We start from the raw sequence: 23,920 nt of genomic DNA, 5'->3' as shown, positions 1-23,920 counted from the left end.
ACTGTCACTAGCCACAGTACTCGTACTTCCTGACAATCTTCTCCGCAGAAACATATCAGGTTAAGTTAGAGTGACATATAATTTTCGAGAACTGATAGCAAGTATGATATCACCTTGCAAAACTGCTTTTTTCCCCAGACAGGTAGGTGGGAAAAAAGAACATCACCCTGAGGGCAAAAAGATACTGAAGTAACTGAAAGTCTTTATCTCTTGCACCGTTGCAGAGAAGAAACATTTTCTACAGCATAACTTTTCTCACTTGCTGTCTGGCAAACAAAACACACACTCTTTGATTTTTTTATGGTGTTAGAACATTATTCTCTGCAAATCCAAATGAATCACACGTTTGTTGGAAGATGCTGAAGAGAGATCAGTATCTCTTTTTAGTCAAAGTTAGAAAATGCGAAGGTAAGATGAATCTAAAGAGCAAAGTATGAAAGGATTGTCAACTTTCTATGTAAAGTGTTCACACCTTTCAGCACTGACAATAAATGTAATCACATTATTACACTGCAACAGTATTCCATAAGGAAAATAACTGTAAATAGGATGCTTTAAATATTCACGAATAAGCATGTTCTGATGTTTTGGATTGTGCTAAGCTTGGTACAGCTCACCACCTCATGGAAGATGGACTTAGCTACTGTGATGTCATCCACTGGTTTCTAATGTCCTGCTTTGAAACCTTGAGAAGAACTGTTGTGCCATTGTTATCATGGTTGCAAAAAATGGGCATGATGAGGAAGCAGGTCTGACTGTGAATTCAAAAACTCATTGGCTAGTGACTTGTGATTTGACGTGTCATTAGCCAATGAGCGTGGACTTTAATATAACAGGTAATCTTCTATTAAAAGATAGACAGGAGCCCATAAGCTCAACGGGAAAGTGTTTACAGATCAAGACAAAAAACTTTTTCCCACAGACTTTCCCTGTATTTTTTACCCTCTTCAGTTCTTTCGGGACAATAATGGAGAAGCATATAAAACCAGCACATCTTTGAGACTTCTTAAAATGTTCTACTTGAAAAGATCTAAAAGGTTAATAAGCATCCCCGATAAAATGTAACAAGTTTTAAGTAATTGACAATGTTCAGGACCCATTCAATTTTTGTGCTTAAAAGCGATTGTTCATAACTAGCAATTCTCAGTCACACAAAATCAAGATATACTGAAGAGGGTCTGTGCTGACGGGGGTCTGTGCTGACGGACGTGGGTTACTGACCTGGTAGCCTGGCTGCCCCTGGGTGGGTCCGGGATGGGCGTGAGGTTCTGGGGGCGCTCCGTCTCTGGGCTGGGGCCCGGACCGGGCCTCGGGGGCTTGGGTCCTGGTTGGTGTGTTGCCGGGGTTGTGGGCGGGTGGGTGCATGGGGGCCCAGCCCTGGAGCAGGGTGCCGCCGGTGCATCGAGCCACCTGGGGGGCTCTTCAACTGGTGGGGAAGATTGTCACATCTTGCAGGAGCTTTCCTCTCCTCAGGGGCTCTCTCTACAGGAGGGGGAGATACAGGAGAGGTGGAGGAAGATCTCAGCCTGGGTGTTTATTGTCTTATGTAGTCTGGAAGAAGAGTGGATGGTGGGGTGGGTGCAGTTTTCTCTGTGGTGGGGTTGGGTGGACTGTCCCGGGCTCTGTGGGGCCGGGGGGCGCTGCTGCACTGGGCCCCGGTCTGGATGGGCCTGGGCCCCCTTTCCCTGGTGGGTCGCGGAGTATGGGGGTGCCTACTGGGGTCAGCGGGGGAGCTGGCCCCAGGGAGGGGTCACTTGCCCCTCCCTTCCTTCCCTCCCCATCTCCAGCTGCCTCCCTCTTCCCGCTCCACCACAACCACCCACACATGCAGGACCTTGGAGTAGGGGTATGTCACCAGGGTGCAGAGGAGGCCACCCCTCCCCCCCCCGTCCCCTTCTGGCTGCCTCTGCCTCAATTTTATCCCACAACTTAGACATTCACATTACTCACACTCTCATTACACATACATATAGGATCTTGGGGGTGGGCACGATACACGGAATCCAAAGTACCATCAGGGTGTACACCCCACCCCTGGCGTCGTTGCCCACCTCTCAATTTTAAATACACGTAGACATTGAGGGCTAGCAGGAGGGACCATGCGCTTACCTGCTGCTCTCTGGCAGGTAGCTCCATGCCCTCCTGGGTTTTAAATGCACCTTAGAACACACATGCATCAACACTACAATGAGCGGGTGGAGGGAGGTTTGGAGTCTTCTCTCACCCCCATTCTCTGCGACCTGCTGGAGCGGGGGGGCTAGGAGGAGGAGTTGGCCGTCCAACTGCGGTCTGGAGTGTGGGGCCTCCCTGCTGCTGCGGAGTCGGGGCGGTCTGCCTCCCCCCACCGCAGGGAAAAGGGTAACACCACCTGGGTCTGGGTGCAGTTCCCCCCCTCCAGGGGCAAGGGTACCTAGACCCGGGGCTTAGAGTACGCTTGGGGAGTGTGATCGTGTGTACAGCGTCTCTTTATGTCTGTCTCCACGTTGGTTGAGTGTGGAGTAAGTGTATATGAGAGCATGAGGGTGGGAATGGATGTTTGTATATGTGTGTGCCTGTATTTCTGTGTCTATATGTCAGGTTGGGTGTCAGGCGCCACCTCTCTGGGGACATCTTAGGCCCTCCAAGGTATGGAGGCCTATCTCCCCCTACCACCACTTCCCCTGCCAGTGGCGGACTCCCTCAGACATCGGTGCGTTGGTGGTTCTTTGTGTCCGGGGATGGGCGTCCAGGTACACACCGGCTCACTCCTTGGCGGCCGCTTATCGGGGCCTGGAGCCTGGGGCTTGCTCGGGCCACTTCGGAGGTGGGGTGCCCCCGGCCTCTCGGCCTGGGGCTCGGTCACTCAGGCACGGCTGGCTGCCGGCGGAGCTCACGGGCGCGTCACTGCAACTCCCCCTGGCTTCTGCTCCGCGGCTGCTGAGTGAGCCCTCATCTGGGACTCTCCTCAGCTCTTTCTGGGACAGTGGCGCGGCTGCCCCTCTGATGGTCTTCCTTGGTCTCTTGTGTTCTGGGGGCCTCTGGATGTCTGGAGTTTTGATCTCCTCCATACCTGCTTCATGCCCTGGAGGACGGGGCTGTGGCCCCCCCCCCACACCCTCTAGCAGATCATTACATGAAGGAACCTTTTAAAAAACAAAAAACAAACGCGTCCATGCTCACAGGTGTACACACGGGTGATCACACCCACAAACTACACCCTTTTTGGCTCCTACCTCAGGGCACACTGTGTTCTGTTGATCTTATGTGCTGCACAATAATGTTTAATATTTAGTATTTACTGTCATATTCCCATATATCATTGTGATGTTGTTTATTCTATTACTCTATTACCCAGGTGATTGATATATGCATTTTTTTTCTTTTTTTTCTTCTTTTTTTTCTTTTTCTGCTCATTCTGTTGGTTTTTGGTTTTTGCCCTTCTCCCCCGTCCCTCTTCTCAGCTGTTTCTCTTTCCCTCTTTCTTTCTCCCCTTCTTTCCCCCAGTCAAGTCTGTCCCATATTCAGTAAGTGAAAATAAAATAAACAATAAAAGGTGAATCAAATGGACCATTACGGCAAGGCTGGGATGGTCAATTTGGTAAAGTAAATCCGTTGGGCATCTTTCTTTGCCTTTAGACAACAATTCTGATGGCAAAAGAGCTAAACGGGACAGGCAAAAAAAAAAAAAAAAAAAAAAAAAGATATACTGAAGAGATTTCTGATAGCCTGGGTTGTCAGTGTAAAATTGGAGCTATGCAACAAGAGAAAAGAAAAAAACTGTAATACTGCAAATCTTTGCAGGCAGTATGGACAGGCCTCCGGCTCAGAAATGAGACGAAAAGCACACGCTCCCGAGTACATTTGTATCCTTATTTATCTCTCCTGACAAAAGTGACATTTTAAACCAAACTGTCTCCTCCAGCATAGACAATAAACCATTTGGTCCCGAGCATTGTAACAGTCCTGACACACACCTACACACATGCAGCCATCCACATGTGTGAGGAGACAAGCAAGCACTCACATACTGTATCTGTCTTCCCTGAAGTTATGTCAGTATAATTCAGCACCTTAGAGACAGTCTTTCTGTAAGATTCTCGACAGCTGGTATGTGCAGCACAGATGCAGAGCATGCCAATAATCTGTTGAGATCCTTTTTTATTCTTCTACACTAGCTGTAGACAGATTTAGAACAGCACCACTTGGTCCACATGAATGAACCTGTCTCACTGAATACGCTTTTTTTGTTTTTTTATTTTTTATTTATTTTTTTGTCCCGATGAAGAGAGTCTGTGGTGGTAGGCGCTTTCTCACATTATTTCATCTCTTTTCAGTTCTGGGAATTGAAATGTAAAATGTGTAACATCTGGTGATTGCTGGTTTTCATTCTGGCACAGCGGGGACAACAGAATAATGTGAAGATGAAATTAGAAGAGGAAAAAGAGATATCTAGGACTGGTGGAGCTCTTTTTGCATTTATGCTCTTGCTGCTCTGGCAAAAAGCAGTCAATTAAAACCCTGCATTGATGTGAGGATTATGCTATTAGTTGAGACCAGCATTCTCATTAGCTGCTGTGCAACTGTTAGACAGAACTATGTGGTGAGAGAGAGCTGGAGAATTTATCTGCTATAGTCTGATGACCATTAGTTTGCTTTGCTGTCTTTAGTAAATCTGTCTTGTCATTTTTCTTTTACTTGGAGTGTGGCCCAATAATTGTGTTTGTAAGCTCTGGAATTTTCCATCATGTGGTTGCTCACACACATGAAGAAAAAACACAGCTTTAAGTTTACCCATAGTTTAACCTCAAGTGTCAGTTTATCCCTATAATAACCTTGAGGCAAAAAAAAAAAAAAAAAACAAGTGTGAAGTTGTGGTGGGACAACCAATTCCCACAGAGTGGTGGAGAGTTTTTATTTTAAGCACACACATTTACAGACATGCCAGTGTTGAGGACTTAATGTCTTGCAATGAAACCACATCCTAAAAAAAGAGAAGATAATGACAGTCTATAAAACCGTGGATGTTAAGGAAGGTAGGCATCTTTTCAAGGACTACAGTCCAGTTTCCAGGTCCATTTTGGTTTTCAAAAATATTTATCATTTGTTGCACTAAAACTACCGTTTTTTAAATAGAAAGTGCAACATTAATTAGATTTAGTAAATTAAGAGCAGCAAAAAAAACCCCACAGAGTTTAACTTCTGTATAGAAATAGTTAGTAGCACTAATATTCAATTAAAAAGCTCTCATCTTGATCACTTGACTGTGTTAATTTGGTTGTTACGTACTATGTATAAGGATTAATAATTACTAGGCACTTATTTGTATGAGTGAGTTCACTTTATTGTGCTTAACTATCTTCCAGATTTACATAATTACAACAATTTAAATTCATTCAGTGGAACACTTGGAACTGATTTATGTGTATATTCAACCACTGGGTAATTGTCAGTAGCTGCATGTTGTTACATTTTCTGTAGGGTGCCACTCAGATGCATAAACTAGGTGGTGACAGCTGTGTATACTGATTTATTCATCAAGTGTGCACTACAATTAACCTACCATATCCTGACTAACACTTGCAGCAACCGGGCACCCCCCGCCCCACCCAACACGCACACGCACACACACACACACACACACACACACCATTCTTCTTTTCATTTTCTTTCTTTTTTCCACTAACTTAAGCTCTCATACACACACACACACACACACACACACACACACACACACACACATGCACACGGGAGGCCTAAGGCTCCCTTCTGTACTGCAAACAGTGTTTTATGAGAAAATGGAAACTCCATCAGACATTATCATATGATTAAGAATGGGAATTAAGATTCAAGGAGAAGTCAAGCTAATTTGAAGTGGGTTTTGATTGTACTAATTATATAATCTTCTCAACTCCCACATTTATATTTTTGCCCATTAAGAAAAATGTCTTGAGAGTGTGTTGTGGTGTTATATATCTGGATGTATCTAGCTGACACTGGCTTAAGAAAGAAAATGATAGTACTACATTTGCAATTTTGTCACAAGCATGTAGTTCTCATTTGCTGAGGTGTGTCTCTTTTCACTTCATTATCAGATAGTGAGTACCTAGAGAAACTAGGAGAAACTACAAAACTAGCATCTTTGGTGCCATTTTTATGTCACTCACTGGCATACAAAAGTGTTTTTTCAGGCAGTGGATGTATTTTAAGTTAACAAAACCCTTCAGCACATAGCTACTAAACTACTTTCTGGTTCCTACTGGGAGATGTGTCTTTGTCTTGTCTGCTAAAGGCTAACAAGGGTGCATTAAGTGTTTTGTCTATGGATTCTTTGAAATCAACACCACTCTCTTATAGAAAAATCAGCACATTGGCAGGATTTTTAGCAGCAGCTGCAGTCCTCTGTCAATATCCAGAAGGGAGCACCAAATACTACACACTGCTATGTGTTTAGTAGCATATTGGCACAACACAAATTCCCTGTAGTTACACATAAGCCTGAATTTTAGGTTTCAGTTACATGTGTGCAACCCGGGCCGTTATGAATATTCTGGTTAAACTAAAACTTTACCTCATCTCTTTCATGTGGTAAATAAAGAAAAGAAAAATGCCTGTGGAAAAAAAGACACATACAGTCGGAGCAGTCTAAGAACCTGTTGTTTCACTGCCAGTTGTCGGCTTCCCCCAAACACTATAGTTATAGTGAGATAATATTATGCAAATGCAAATGCACATTTCTGCCACAGCTCTTTACACAACTTTTATTTTCTGTATCATTCTTTTGTAGATAACCACACAATGGCATCCCAAACATCAGTGAGCATTCGGATACTTGATGTGAATGACAATCCACCTGAACTGGCCACACCATATGAAGCCTCAATATGCGAAGATGCCAAGCCAGGTCAGGTATGTTTTCTTCATAAAACACAGACTCAAATAATTTCATTTAGACTGTGATCTCAGAAATGTAATCTTTGTATTTTTGATGTAAAAAAAATCCTTTAAAAAATACTATTGCTCTTTGTTGAGCAAGAAGCTAAAGAGTGCCAGTCAAGTAGATTTCACTATAAATGGTAAATGGCCTGCATTTGTATAGCGCTTTTCTAGTCCATAGGACCCCAAAGCGCTTTACACTACATTCAGTCATCCACCCATTCACACACACATTCACACACTGGCGATGGCAAGCTACATTGTAGCCACAGCTGCCCTGGGGCGCACTGACAGAGGCGAGGCTGCCGGACACAGGCGCCACCGGGCCCTCTGACCACCACCAGTAGGCAAACATGGGGTTAGTATCTTGCCCAAGGATATTTGGCATGCAGCCAGGGTGCAGCCTAGGATCGAACCACCGACCTTCTGATTAGTGGCTGACCTGCTCTGCCACCTGAGCTACAGCCACCTATAACAAGTTAAAGGTGAGGACCTTTGAAAACTCTGTACCAAAACACTGTGCCACAGCACACACATATTTTATTAACATCCGAATAGAAACAAAATTGCCACAATGTAATATTATCTGTGTTTCTTTAATCTGAAACATCAATATTACTGCAAAACAGCACACAACCTACTTAAGGCACTTTTGACAGTCATTTTTGACATGAATGACCACAATACTGAATGAGAAATTAGGTCCGTTGTTACACCCAAAAATACACGAGATTTCTGTTTTTAATTTATTTTACTTTTAGAGGGGGTTGTGTTTAGTTATTAGTCCTCATTCACTCCACTAAGTAACCAAAGACAAAGTATTTTTAGGCAGAAGAAGTGTTTGGCTCAAAATCTATGAAGATTTGATTATGATACCAGCATATTTAATTCTGTGGTTTTGTTTGATTTAGACTAAATTACTTAGTTACAAATATCAGCTTGCTTCCTCGTATATTGGTAAATTAGAAGCTTTTTCTATTTCATATTTTGGTTAGTTTACATCATAAATGATGTCAGGGGACACATGCAGCATAAAGGATCATGGATGTGAAACATCCATTTTGGATATATTGTAATGATTCACAATATTGAATATTATGTATGAAGAGTATACAGTGTCTTTGGAAGCGGCAGTTAGAATGAAATATGGTCACCAAAATGGAAACATTACACAAATATTCAAACAAATGTTTGATACATGAACAAGGTTTTTGCATTCCTCTGATTCCATGTAATGTATCGTTTGGTAGAGACTTCTGTATTTTTTTGTTTAGTATTGTTTTTGCTTAGTATTATTCCTTTCACTTTTCTACTGATAGCCCTGTGGTGCAGTGGGCAATATGAAGAACAGGGAGTAAGTCTCTGAGGTAAAGTCTGAAGAAACTGGACTTATCAAAAGTGTGATTAAATTGTTTAAAAAAAACTGCCCTCGTGCACTTGAAAGTGGAACAGCCCTCGTGGTCTTAGCAGGAATGCATCTCAAAGTCTATGTGAGATGCATTCCTGCTCTGTGTGTGTGTGTGTGTGTGTGTATGTGTGTGTGTGCATTAAAATGTTTTTGTACCTAGATTACAAACCAGCCTATTTATTCTATTTATTGTCTTGTAATTCCTGATTATTTCCATATTTTTGCACAGCTCCACGCTATGATCTGTTTGACACTTAACACCAAAGGCAACTTTAGACTCAGCTCTAGGGCAAAGGCACAAATTCCCCCACGAGTCCTGTGTCAGAAAGTTAATTGCTTTCCAAAGTATTTATTTAGTTATTTATTTGCTATAAATTAAAACATTATTATAAAATAATTACAGATTTTGATACTGGATATCTATCCCAGAAATGTATTTGATTGGATTGATTCAGTCATATTGTTCTGCCTGTCAAGAAGTCTTTTCTTTAAAATGTCACTTAACAGGCTCTTCATGAGAGAGACGTCTTTCCTTCATGACAAAACCTTGATAGAATTTTAATTCTACCTTTAATGTTTGCCCCTAATTCTGATATGCTTCTCTTATGCCTTTTTCGGGTGTTTCTTTTTTTCTTTTTTAATTAAGACGTGATCTGTCTGTTGAAAGTTGTTTCATTGTGGGAAAGAAAGTGGTTTCTGATATTTGATTTAATAGCATCTTATAATCCAATCAGGGCTAAAACGGCAAATAGTGCATCGTTTAAATAAAATTTAATTCAAAGAATTTCAGTCAGTTCAACCATTCATTCATTAATTAATTTTCTAAATGGAAAACATATAAGCCCTGCGATAAAACATTAATACCCAACAATCAAACAGTGGGAGTCTGTGCGAAAATCAAGACAAAGGCACTGATGTGGCTATTTCCAATCCAATAGAAGGCCAGGTCTTTCCACTGATCACCATTAAAAATGGACAAAGTCATTAGGGTGTTATATTCACCTTACATAGCCAACAGGCCCTGAGCTGAGTTAGAGCCAATTATCGTGTGCAGAGCAAAGGAATAATTAAAACAGCAAGGCTTTAAAGTGGGGCCTCCATGCTGGAAGCTGCATTTACATGTGTAATGAGGCTCAGGCCTCTCCTCCCCTTGATCCACAGACTCTTAACCACTTATAGCCCCCCTGTGCCTCTGCAGTACCACCAGTCTGTGCCTTTCTAGAACGTTGTCTGGTCTGATCTCCCTCACTCCCACCTCACTCTGTCTCCCATCTGTGAGAGCCCACATTAACCTTCAGCTCCTAATCACATAGAGATGATTAGTCTTCCAGCTAAAAAGATCATTGCTGGCTCCCAGCATTGTAAAAGAAAAGGTTTTTTAATGTTCTCATTAGAGAGAAAGGCAGTGAAATATTTCACATTGTAATTACAAACTAAAAGTACATGCACAAGACTGTGCTGTCTATCCATCCATCTCTTATTTCATTTTATTCATTTATTTTTACTATCATCCTGTGAGGTTGGCAAATGGCAGGAACATCTGTTCCTTTTCTTCCGTTTTCATTTTTTGTATTTTCTCTACAGAGTCTCTTTAAATTTTGTTATGGGAAGTTGAGTAGGCTGTAAGGATTGAAATTAATTGTTTAAAGCATTTTCAGCCTCACATTCATGCTCAAGGGTAACCAATGGGAGACATGCAGGAAACAATTTGACCTTTGTAATTTCCATGGATAATATAAAAATGGTTTCCTGTAGACACTGTGAGTCCCTACATATTAAAACATAGAGCAAGTGGTCTAAAAACCAATTTTGTTTTTGGATGTTTTATGATACGAGTTCAAATTTAAAGTATTTTTTCACAGATGAGTGCTTTTTAAATTTGTTTATTTGTTATTGTTTTTTATTATTAAGTTGGGTGCAGACATTTCACATTTTAGATCAGAAGTGTCAAGGAGACACAGACAGTTGGTCCACAACCAACCTGTTAACGTGTCCAATTCAGCTGCTGGATGGCTTTGCAAAGTGTCATTAAATTACTTATGTTACGTCCGACGTGGCAGACGTGTGGAGTTGTAGATTAGGACCGAAGATGCAGCTTGTGATGAGAGTGAACTTTATTTAGTAAGAAGGATGAAAAACAAACAGAAACGGCGAGGCAAGAATAAACTTAAACTGGAACAACTAACAAAACAAACCTAAAACCAAACGCAGAGATGTAGGGAGACACGGAGAGACAACGGAGGGAGATACGCAGGAAGATGGAGGAGAACAACACAGACGAACCAGTGACTACTAAGACAGAAGAAACGACTTAAATACACTCAGAGAAACACAGGGAGATTACACACAGGTGGGGGACACAGCTGGGAGTGATTAACATGACGAGAGCAGGGAGGCAAACTGAAAACACTCACATAAGACGCAGACCTTCACAATAAAACATACACGTAATGACTAGAGATGGACTGATCCAATATTACGTATCGTATCGGTCCGATACTGACGTAAATTACTGGATCGGATATCGGAGAAAAATAAAAAATGTAATCTGATCCATTAAATATCAAAAAAGCACCTCACAGAACTTTCGACACGTTGTAACTCTCCTCCTAACCGTAGCACGTCGGAGCAGTGTGCTCATGTGATAGAGCGGCTGTGTGTATTTGTAGCCTTGCTACCAATCCGGCATTTCATCTCTGAGGAAGTGATCCCAGAGAGGAGAGAAGTAAAGCAAGTGTGTAAGTTCATCTCTGAATGTTTGTAAAGCATTCCCGTGTTAAGCTTAACAACCTATATATGGAGCGACTGCCTCTTCTCTCCCCCTCCCTCTCCTGCTGCTACTTCAATCATGAAACTGATCAGTGATCAGCTGATCGGCTTTTCTGTCGCGAGTCCGTCTCTCTTGTTTGTTTATCTCCCACTTTGCACCAGAAAGAGGAAACCAGCGGCTGAGCACGTTTAAGCTTGATAATCTGTTGTTAGAATTTATTTAATATTACTTTCTAGACCAGGATCCTTTACTACTTAGCTGACAGCTGGTAACTGTGCAGGGGCGGATCTAGCAAAGTTTAGCCAGGGGGGCCGATAGGGCATGAACAGGGAAAAGGGGGCACAAAGACATACTTTTCTTTCTTATTCTCATTTAAAATGTCTAGCTTTTATTAAATAATTATCTGAATCTTACACCCAAAGTTTTAATCTGATGTAAAATGAATAGAAGTCCATTACTGTATATAGTAACTATTAATGTCATGAATCGCTGTGCGGCAGGCAGGAGTTGGACCCAAAAGGCAGGCACGAAGTTTAAACACAAAGAACTCAGCTTTATTCGCTGGCAGGAGAAAGTCATACAAAGCAAACTAAACTGGAAACTCACAAACTAAACCCACAGAGAGACACAGGGAGATCCACACAGCATGAGGGACGACGCGACAAGCAAAGCAGGACACATTCACATAAGACACGGACCTTCAAAGTAAAACAGGAAGGATCACACAGAGACACGAACTTGACACAGTGGAGACAGCAACTAAGAAACACAGAGACATAAACCATAAGGCAGAGGACTCTAAGAACCGAAAGACACAGAGGGGAACTCAAACATGCAGACACAGACTTACACAGAACAGAGGGGATACAGAGAAACATGAAGGGCAAGGGATCGAAACTAGAAACCATAGAATAACTCACACAAGTACAATAATACAAACATCACAAAGAACTAAAAACGCTGGGTCAGGAGACCTAGGACCGTGACAATTAAGTCTAATATACTCTAGCAAGCTATAGTACTTTTTCCTTTGGGAAGGTACCATCTGTGCAGTCTGCAGTTCTGTTGAAGAAAGATGTTGAATCTATTTAATTATTCTTGAAAAATAATTTATTTCTGGGCATTTTTTTTCACACTGCATCAAATTAAAGTTGATTACGTCGATTAAGCATCATGAGGTGGGTGAGGGGTGGTTCCTTATTTTTTCGTTTTTGTTTTTTTTTTGCTGGGAGTTTTAGAGCCCTAGTAGTTAGGTTGCTTACTCTTTAAAATACCAGAATAGGGAGGATGGAGTAGGTTTAAGTTTATTAGATTGATCAGTATTGCTGAACTATGAAATATTTTGGGTGCAGTGCATTTTTTGCATACAGGTATAACAGAATAGCTTTAGTGGGTTTTTTTGGGGTTTTTTTTAACTTGAGTATGAACTTATACAAAAAGCAGCAAGATATTAAAAAAACAGTTTTATTGATTAAAAAACACACTATTCATATTCATATTCGGATTCATATCGGTATCGGCGGATATCCAAATTTATGATATCGGTATCGGACATAAAAAAGTGGTATCGTGCCATCTCTACTAATGACACAATACACAAACTTAACACAGACTCAGAGACGCGGACTAAACACGGAGACTTACTACACTAAGGGGATACACAAGCAGGGAAGACACCAAACAGAGGGAACACAACTAAACCCTAGAACCCCAAAGCAACAGTTGCTGTAATTGTGACAAAAAAATAAATAAATAAACAGAATCCAAATTGTAGGGTTCTATTGAAGCAAAGTGTTGTTGCCTAATGTGCTTGAAATACTTTGATGTCTGCTGCTTCCCAAGATGCACTTATTTATTCAGCAAAATAAGCTGCCAAAAGAGGAGCCTAGAGGTATAAGCATGACTTGACAGATGTGTAAAATGCAATTCAGTTTTGTTCCAGCTCCCGAGAATGTTGTTAATCAATTTAGAAACTTGGACAGGCCAGCAGCTTTCAGAAAGAGAAGTAATTAAACATTTATTACTTTATCATGGAAGACAGAGATGTCAAACACAGTCGTGGTGTCATCTTTTGCCTAATGTATAAACGTCTAGATTCAGATAATGTGCACTTCATCCACTTCATCTGGAATCTTTTAGTGGTAATCTGAGGTTAGATCAGGTTACTGTTGTTTTGTTCAGTGTCTACACTGTTTGTGTTTTTTAAAGCATCACTTCACAGGGAGAATTCATTAGAGCCAACATAACACCTGTTGTCGTGAAACTAAATCGACATCAAATAGTTTGGCTCAAGATTTGAAACTTTTCACAGAGGAGTTTTCTATCAGTTTCAAGTTGTCTTTTCAAATCAGCTAAACCCACATGCGTGGCAAACTTTATATCGAGTGATTGATAGCAGGTCTTGAGTATTCATAATTAAAGTAATTTATTTAATACCTAAATCATTTAGGCATACACTGTGCCATCAATCAATCCTATTATCAATTAAATGTACAGTACAGGGAGTGCAGAATTATTAGGCAAATGAGTATTTTGTCCACATCATCCTCGTCATGCATGTTGTCTTACTCCAAGCTGTATAGGCTCGAAAGCCTACTACCAATTAAGCATATTAGGTGATGTGCATCTCTGCAATGAGAAGGGGTGTGGTCTAATGACATCAACACCCTATATCAGGTGTGCATAATTATTAGGCAACTTCCTTTCCTTTGGCAAAATGGGTCAAAAGAAGGACTTGACAGGCTCAGAAAAGTCAAAAATAGTGAGATATCTTGCAGAGGGATGCAGCAGTCTCAAAATTGCAAAGCTTCTGAAGCGTGATCATCGAACAATCAAGCGTTTCATTCAAAATAGTCAACAGGGTCGCAAGAAGCGTGTGGAAAAACCAAGGCGCAAAATAACTGCCCATGAACTGTGAAAAGTCAAGCGTGCAGCTGCCAAGATGCCACTTGCCACCAGTTTGGCCATATTTCAGAGCTGCAACATCACTGGAGTGCCCAAGAGCACAAGGTGTGCAATACTCAGAGACATGGCCAAGGTAAGAAAGGCTGAAAGACGACCACCACTGAACAAGACACACAAGCTGAAACGTCAAGACTGGGCCAAGAAATATCTCAAGACTGATTTTTCTAAGGTTTTATGGACTGATGAAATGAGAGTGAGTCTTGATGGGCCAGATGGATGGGCCCGTGGCTGGATTGGTAAAGGGCAGAGAGCTCCAGTCCGACTCAGACACCAGCAAGGTGGAGGTGGAGTACTGGTTTGGGCTGGTATCGTCAAGATGAGCTTGTGGGGCCTTTTCGGGTTGAGGATGGAGTCAAGCTCAACTCCCTGTCCTACTGCCAGTTTCTGGAAGACACCTTTTTCAAGCAGTGGTACAGGAAGAAGTCTGCATCCTTCAAGAAAAACATGATTTTCATGCAGGACAATGCTCCATCACACGCGTCCAAGTACTCCACAGCGTGGCTGGAAAGAAAGGGTATAAAAGAAGTAAAACTAATGACATGGCCTCCTTGTTCACCTGATCTGAACCCCATTGAGAACCTGTGGTCCATCATCAAATGTGAGATTTACAAGGAGGGAAAACAGTACACCTCTCTGAACAGTGTCTTGGAGGCTGTGGTTGCTGCTGCACGCAATGTTGATGGTGAACAGATCAAAACACTGACAGAATCCATGGATGGCAGGCTTTTGAGTGTCCTTGCAAAGAAAGGTGGCTATATTGGTCGCTGATTTGTTTTTGTTTTGTTTTTGAATGTCAGAAATGTATATTTGTGAATGTGGAGATGTTATATTGGTTTCTGATGCTGGCCTATAAAGCTCTGAATGGTTTAGGACCAAAATACATCAATGACCTCCTGACCCAGTATGAACCATCCAGATCCCTCAGGTCATCTGGATCCGGTCTTTTATCAGTTCCCAGAGTCAGAACCAGACACGGAGAAGCTGCATTCAGCTTTTATGCTCCTTATATCTGGAACAAACTCCCAGAAAGCATCAGATCAGCTGAAACACTCAGTTTATTCAAATCCAGGTTGAAGACTCACCTGTTCTCAGCTGCATTTGAATAAAGCACCAAATCCACACTTTAAGCTTAAATTTCAAAACTTACATTTAACTACTGATTTTATCTACTGTTCTGATTTTATCTGTTTTGATTTTATATACTGTTGTTTGTCTGTTTGTTTGTTTGTTTGTTTGTTAATTAGTTAGTTTATTTGCTTGTTTTATTCAATTTTAAATCATGCTTTTTATTTGTTCTTGTTTCTAATGTCTCTGTAAAGCACTTTGAATCACCTTGTTGTTGAATTGTGCTATACAAATAAACTTGCCTTGCCTTGCCTTCACTGGTAAAAATAAATAATTGAAATGGGTATATATTTGTTTTTTGTTAAGTTGCCTAATAATTATGCACAGTAATAGTCACCTGCACACACAGATATCCCCCTAAAATAGCTAAAACTAAAAACAAACTAAAAACTACTTCCAAAAACATTCAGCTTTGATATTAATGAGTTTTTTGGGTTCATTGAGAACATGGTTGTTGTTCAATAATACAATTATTCCTCAAAAATACAACTTGCCTAATAATTCTGCACTCCCTGTATTTGCTCTGTTTACCTTGAATTATACCACTATGGTTGCCTGTCCCTGCACAGACACATGCTAAGAAAAGGCATGCATACACACACCCACACACATGCTGTACACAGGCTGCACTGTCACACTCTTAATGTGTCAGATCAACCCCCGGTTTACTGCGCTAATGAAGAGCATTTCATTGTCTCCTGTTGTGTGCTCGGTTATCACCCAGTCTCGTTCACAGAGTGTCAGCTCCTTGGCTCAGGTCTAGCTTTTGGTGGAACCACAGAGAAAATCAGATTTACCTAAGCCTTTTAACTGCGGTTGGGTTTGATCCTATTTAAGAGTTGGCAATACAACATATTTGTGTGTGTGTGTGTGTGTGTGTGTGTGTGTGTGTGTGTGTGTGTGTGTGTGTGTGTGTGTGTGTGTGTGTGTGTGTGTGTGTGTGTGTGTGGTGGGGTTCGGTGTGGTGTGCTTGAAGGGAATAAAAAATGGGTGAAAGTGGCAAAGCAGCTTTTGCTTGGAGACACACCAGGGCCGTGACACAAAAATTGTTAAATAGCTTCTCACCTTTTATTTACAGAGCCTTCCTTTGCATCCTTCTTATGCAGGTTGATGTTCAGAGATTAAAGGAGAGAAAAAAAAACTTTCCATAAGCCTGAATTAAAGAGAAATACAGGGAAAACAACCACATACAAAATACAGGTTGGATTTACGGTTCTATCATGTAGAACACATGTGCACAACCTTGCCAAAAAGAAATGCATCCTTAATCCATTTCCAGAGGATCAGTTCCAGGTACATCTCCACAGTAAATATAGTTGTGTAGAGTCTTTTTTAGTGGAGTGTACATTTTTAAAAACGACTTCGATAGAAAATGAAACAACAAAGGGAAAATGTTGCCTGACGAGGAAAAGTTGGCACACTGCTATCAGTAATGTACAATAAGATGTAAGAAAGAAATAAGCACGTAATGTTACTTCAAAACACATTGCACTTAGTTTGACATAAATTCAGTGGCGCTGTTAAGATGTCCTTCACTGTTTTATTGTTTATTCAAATATGAATGCATCTAAAAGACAAAATAAGGAATTAAAGTCCAGAATCACAATGAGTGTAGACAGAGGAAACATAATACAATAAAATGCAAACAATGCAAGACACTGATGAGCCCTCAGTGACTATTTGTTAAACATTGCGAAATTCAATGAATTTCCTATAGTAAAAGATCCTGATGTCATTTAGAGATTTAAAAACTGCCTTTCTCTTTAAATTATAGTGTTGATTAATGACACCCTCCAATTATGATTTTGTTCCCACATCTTTGCATTTAGGATTTAACTGAAAGTGAGTTCATGTCTCAGAATGACTCTTAAGAGAAATTTAACGAAGGAAGTGCCGGCAATTTTCTGCCTACATCCCCAAAGTCTCTCAGACTGCTGCGGTTCACCAGAGACACACATACTGTATGTAGACACAAAAATTAGATTTTTTTTTGAGGTAATATATTCCCTAACTCTGAGAAAAACAACACTTAATATTGTTCACAGCAAGCAAGTTTTAAAAAGGGGTACTGTTTGCCCTCTAAAATATGTGACAAAAGATTGTCTTTACATAGTTACAGCGCAAGCACAATGTCTACAGAATTCAAATGAAAACATTAAAAAAATTGTAAATCTGTTTTTAACTATCACAGGCTTTCAAAATCTGAGTTAAACAGACTTGCATAACAGAACCATGCAAATCTATAAAATATAAAGGTTAAATTATCATAGCAAATAAACAAAGCCAATTTAGTAGTGTAAAGATCACTATTCAACACCCAAATTATGAATGAGTCTTAATGGTCTTATGATGTGATCCATTTTAACTACAATTGCCATTCGGGCCATGAATCACACAAAATAATACATACGTAACTTAATTTTATTAAGATTTTACAGGATTTAATTTACATTTAACATTTGATATTCCTGGTCCGTGTCCTGATTTGGCAATTTTCCCCAGTGTTCAGCACCTCTCTAAATGGCACATGACTGTGTTCATGCGCCATCCCTCACCCACCTCGTGGTATTTATCTGATTAAATGCAAAGAGACAGATATCATATAGTGCAATGTGTGGAGAAAAAAGGCTGGTTGGAAAGCCAAATACTAAGTGTGGCCTGGGGTAACAGAGCCCTGTCAGCTCTGCCATGCTGTCTTACAGTTGGCTGAGTGGGTCAATGCAACAGATCACCTCGGTTTGGCCAAAATATTGCCAACCTCTAACCCTCGAGGACTGAGTTTGAAATAGCTAAATGCTAAGCCTGCACTCACATAGCACACATATGAGCACATTGTTCACTCACTTTATGGATATGCATAAAGGACTAAGACAAAAACATGCAAGCACACATCAGATATAAAGGAGGAATTGGTAAAACAAGGCGTAAACCAGCAGAGATGAGGAAAAAAACCACAGGAAAATACAGACAGACTCATAGTTTTGCCAGTGCTTCACGAGTAGGAGACTGAATGAATCATCTATTCTACTTACCAAATGCCTCTTCCTTTTGTCTTTCAAATGTGAATGTTGAATCAGATGAACCAGCAGACTTGACAGACTGAATATTCACAGTTTCCTTTTTTTCCCCAAATTAACCTTGTCAGTGTTTACAGCAGCAAGGTCTTTGTGCATTCAGTACAACTTTCTTTTCTTCAGGCAGAAAGTCTGGATGTCAAATGATATTTGTCACTGCATCTAAAATGTTAAATTAGCTTTTTTTGTAACTAAACGAATAAAATGAATATACTTAATTTCTGTAATTTTTCTGGAGAGCTTAGCTTTTATTTGCAGGAACACATGAGGACACTTGTCAGCATAATGTCATAATGATTGAGTTAAACCATTTAAATCAGACACTCAAAAAAGGCAGACAGTCAGTACTATAGTTTTTCTTTTGAGGGCAATTCAGATTTTTACCTCAAAACCTGGTAAGTGAATATATTTTAACAACACTATGTTAGGGCACACCTTGCTAGTAACAGATCGGGCTTTGTGCCTTCAGAACTGCCTTAATTTTCAGCAAGATGCTGGAAACATTCCTTAGACTTTGACATGATAGCATTACACAGTTGCAGTAGATTTGTCAGCGAATATCCATGATGCACATTTCCCATCTAAGGTGCTCTACTGGATTGAGATCTGGTGACTGTGGAGTCCATTTGAGTACTGTGAACAAGGAATGGGAATGGATAAGAATTTAGTAATTCTGATTCTATTATTGATATCACTTACTGATTCGATTCCTCATTGATTCACTTTGACAATGACCACCATTGCTAAGCTGCATACGAAAGACATTACATTGATACAATGTTGTTGCATGTTTGTTGTGATCAGTGTTCGGATCTCTACTCAGAAAAAGTAATTATTACACACATTACACTGAATGCGTTTCCCTAAAAGTAATGCAGTATGTTAATTACACCAAGAAAAATTTATTCCTCCACTTTACCATCGCGGTGTTGTGCAATAAAAATAAAAGTTATGTCCATATCCACACTATATACTGCAATGCCATTTCCCTCCTCTGGCACACAACCCGAAATCGGATGGATAAACAAGCAGACTAGCAAATTCAAAAAATTGGATGCTGGGTACCGGTTTTCTACAAGAACCAGTTCACGATTTTTCTATGGTGCCAGTTAATATTACTTTTTATTTTTCGCATGCATCTTTTGACAGTCTAGTCTGGCCATGCAATGTGACTCAAGTTTTGCACAATGCATTGAGTCAGTTTAATTCTACGCTGGGCAACAGGAGGATGCTTTTCACCACTCAGAATAATGGATGCATTTGAAAACGCACCGCTGATGCTTGCAGTGAATTCCAGGCTTCAGAGATGAACCCAGCACTACACATTTTAAGTAGTTCAATGTTTATTTATTTATTTTTTTCATTACCCTCCCCACTGCCATCATGAAATGGCTGATTTCTACTGTGAATGAGAAAGCCTCCTCTGCCTCACAACCTTCACCTTTCAGACACCTATAGTGTAGATGGGGTGTACTTTTGGGAAGTCTCCCCCTGTAGTTTTCCAGAGATGCAAGAGATTTAAGGGGGTCAGGAAAGGGGACTGCTAGATAGAAATCTAATTAGGTGATTGTGCTTGAGGGAGCTTCACTAGCTACTCGATAAACTCCCACACACTCCTCTCTCATTTCTCTCCCTCACTTTACACTCTCTCCCTTGGCACTTAGTTTCCACTCACCCTGCGATGCTGCAAGAGAGTCCCCCCCACTGAGGGCACAGTCACAGAAAGCAGATCATGGCTCATTTACTACATCGTCACTGTTGTTCATATTCTTCAAATAGAGGAGTAGATTCATCCCCCGGTTGATTATAAAGTTATTGCTTATAGTGTCTTCTCTTTGCTCATTATTCTTTTACCTTCAGAGAGAAATAAAGTTGACAGTGCTTCAGAGAACGATGAGAAGAAACTATCATCCCGTTTTGGCATACAACACTGAACTGTATTTTTCATAGATCACTGTGTATATGTGGTAGTTTTTGCCCTATGTCACTGTGTCTATGTTATTGTGTGAGAAGACACACACACGTAAAGATTTTATTGCCGGTCAAAATACTCTGTGAAATACAAATGTCTTTAGAAAAGGGGATGTTTGTCCCTTTTTGAATTTTGTTTGGCCTTTGCTCTTCTTTAAATTCTCATATTAAACGAATCGAAGTGTGATTATAGAAGAAATCAAAGATTTAAAACAGCAGTGCAAACATTTGAGCCATGGTTTACAGTATTTTCATGAAATAATTTGCAATTCATGATTAAAGCAGTCATATAACTCTGATGGTGACAACATGCCGACTGTGGCATGGATGTTTGTACCAACACTGGCAATGTTTGTCATATTCAAAGTGTGTAGGAAACTTTAGTCACGGTGCTCCAATCAAGAAAGCAAATGAGATGGCATTGCTCATTTTTCCACATCATTGTGGAAAAGAAGATATCAAAATATCTTGGGGTTACATTAAACATCATTTACATTTAGAGTATGTATAAGGTTGGATCCTGGCATTATAGCTTAAGGGTTTTTTGTTTGTTTCTTTTTTCTTAACTCTAGATCCACGAATGACCCCATTTTTAGAACGCTTCTCTGAAGCACTTATTGTTGCTAGGTTACAAAACCGTCTTCTTCGATGTTAGATTGTAAATTACTAGTTTGTCAGTGACAGCTAGAATCAGTTTCTTCTTCTGGCACTCTGGACAGTATTGATATTGTAGGTCCCACCTCTTCTTGGTTTTGATTGGTTAGGGAGAAAGAAGTGACACTGATGAGTGCTGTCATGCTGAACTATATCCAAAATTGTCCTATTTTCAAACTGACAATACAAAACACTGTGTACTTTAGTGTTTTTTCACCAAAGACAGCTACAGAAGATTTGTATCCTCTGATACTGTGCAAAAAAACTTTTCAATTTTCAATTCAATTTTGTTTATAAAGCGCTAAGTCAGCTCAAGGCGCTTTATATTGTAACAAAAAGACAATATAATAACACTGAGGAAAAAAGCATGCCCTGTGGGCATAGAACCTCATTCTACATGTCTAAGCTACCACACACATGTAATGCCGCTCTTAATGCTTCTTGACATTAACTTGCAAAGCTGCATGTGACTCAGTATGATCTCACATTAAACAGACTTGCCAGTGCCCTAGAAAGTCTGTGTTATGTCTGATTGTGTCTGAGTTAAAAACAGTAAAGGTAAATTGTTCTGGGAGTTTTATCTGGGCACTGCAGACCGTAACCAAGCACTCACATTGCTCAACCAAACCGTATTTCGAGGAGTGTGCCCATATCTGATATGGAGAGGCTCACGGTGTGTGGCGGACGTGAGAAAGGCGAACTGCAGACGATATCCTGATATGATTCTCTTGACACTGGCTCATGTGTAAAAAATGTTGAATATAAAATGTGGGATTTGAGTCGTCTCATAATATGCTTTCATTTTTTTAATCACATTTTATGAGTACAGCCACTATTTCATAGTCCATGTGTTTCTATAATTTGTGAGTGGAGATTTTGCACCACACTGAGGAAGAAGCAGTGATTTAGTCTGAAATCATGCTGTAGCATTTTGTAATTACAAAGTAAGGCATATTTTCCAAAACAGCCTCCCTGAGCTGTTAGTATGACTAAGCCTGTTCTGTGTTTGTGATGCAACGTCAATCCTGAGACGCTGTTTATTGTGAAGGCACAATTGTGGCCCGGAAGTGTGCTCAGCAGTAGCTTAGTCACAGTAATGCATAGCCATCACTCACGCTCAAAGAGTTCTGTGCAGTGCCATAAATGAGGCTCTCTCACAGACGGGCAAATTGAGCTTAAAATCACACAATGAAGCAGATGACTTTATATGTGAACCACAAGGATTACATCTACAATAATATTGTTTGAATAATCAATTTACAGATGATGAATGAAGGACGCATTTTTGTAAAAGGATGAAAGGGAGACACTTTGTAAAAGATAAATGTAAAGGACAAGCAATTAGAGAAAAAGGTAATCACCGTGACAAACATTGTTACCCAAATAACAAGCCGTGGGTGACTAAGGACATCAAAGCCCTCCTCAACAACAAGAAGAGGGCTTTCAGAGGGGGCAACAAAGAGGAGGTGAGGAAGATCCAGGTGTTACTAAAGGACAAGATCAGAGAGGCTAAGGACAATTACAGGAGGAAGCTGGAGTGGAAACTCCAGCAGAACAGCATGAGTGAGGTGTGGAGGGGCATGAAGACCATCACTGGATTCAGGCCAACCAACAGCAGGGGAGCTGAGGGAGGTGAGAATAGAGCCGACGAGTTGAATCTGTTTTTCAATAGATTCGACACCACAGTGTCTGCTCCCACCCCCACAACCTCACCTGCAGTCAGCCTGGAATCCAGAGCCACACCACTGTGCCAGCCTCTCTCTTCACATGTTGCCTCCTGTGAGATTCCTGACACCCCTCCCCCACCCATCACCTTCACTCAATACCAGGTTGAGATGCAAATGAGGAGACTTCACTCAGGCAAGTCTGCTGGACCAGACGGAGTGAGTCCCCTTGTCCTCAAGACCTGTGCCCCCCAGCTGTGTGGAGTCTTTCATAAACTGTTTATGCTGAGTCTGAGTCTGCAGAGGGTCCCGGTGATGTGGAAGACATCATGCCTCGTCCCTGTACCAAAGACGCCTCGTCCCAGTGGCCCCCAGGATTACAGGCCCGTGGCACTGACCTCCCACATCATGAAGACCCTGGAAAGGCTCATCCTGGACCAGCTGCGACCCATAGTAAGACCACATCTGGATCCCCTTCAGTTCGCTTATCAGCCTCGTCTCGGAACAGAGGACGCCATCATCTACCTGCTCAATCGTGTCTACACCCATCTGGACCAGCCGGCGAGCACTGTGAGGGTCATGTTTTTTGACTTTTCCAGTGCTTTCAACACCATCAGGCCGACCCTCCTGGGTGATAAGTTAGCAGCGATGCAGGTGGATGCTTCTCTGGTGTCCTGGATTGTTGATTACCTGACAGGAAGACCACAATATGTACGTCTCCCACAGTGTGTGTCTGACAAGGTGATTAGCAACACAGGGGCACCACAGGGGACTGTCCTCTCCCCCTTCCTCTTCACCCTCTACACCACAGACTTCAGCCACTGCACAGAGACCTGCCATCTTCAGAAGTTTTCTGATGACTCTGCGGTGGTTGGATGCATCAGCAGGGATGAGGAGACAGAGTACCGGGCTGTGGTCGACTCCTTTGTCACGTGGTGTGAGCAGAATCATCTGCAGCTCAACGTGGCAAAGACCAAGGAACTGATCGTGGACTTCAGGAAGACCAGGAAACACTTGACCCCTGTTTCAATCCAGGGGGTCAGTGTTGACATTGTGGAGGACTATAAATACCTTGGAGTACACATTGACAATAAACTGGACTGGGCTAAAAACACCACAGCACTTTACAGGAAGGGCCAGAGTCGTCTCTATTTTTTGAGGCGACTGAGGTCCTTCAACATCTGCCAGAAAATGCTGAGGATTTTCTATGAGTCTGTTGTGGCCAGTGCGATCCTCTATGCTGTTGCATGCTGGGGGAGCAGGCTGAGGGTCGCAGATGCCAACAGACTTAATAAACTGATCCGTAAGGCCAGCAATGTTGTGGGGATGGAGCTGGACTCCCTCAAGGTGGTGTCGGAGAGGCGGATGCTGTCCAAGA

At 41.2% G+C, this 23,920-nt stretch overlaps 1 protein-coding gene across 1 annotated transcript in view; it reads left to right on the top strand.

Annotated features, from left to right (window-relative positions):
- The window catches only part of cdh22 (cadherin 22), a 97,614-nt gene that overhangs the window by 55,031 nt on the left and 18,663 nt on the right, over positions 1 to 23,920 (top strand). Inside the window, exon 8 of the mRNA XM_085457605.1 lies at positions 6,764 to 6,885. Within this exon, the coding sequence (XP_085313731.1) occupies positions 6,764 to 6,885 (122 nt within the window). The remainder of the gene's footprint in view (positions 1 to 6,763; positions 6,886 to 23,920) is intronic.

This window comes from Copadichromis virginalis, linkage group LG5 (genome assembly GCF_057382275.1).
Source record: "Copadichromis virginalis isolate Kocher_CV1m ecotype Utaka linkage group LG5, C_Virginalis_male_GT1.1, whole genome shotgun sequence".
Taxonomy (NCBI): domain Eukaryota; kingdom Metazoa; phylum Chordata; class Actinopteri; order Cichliformes; family Cichlidae; genus Copadichromis; species Copadichromis virginalis.
Note: the sequence above shows the minus strand (reverse complement) of the source record. Positions and strands in the feature narration are given on the sequence as shown.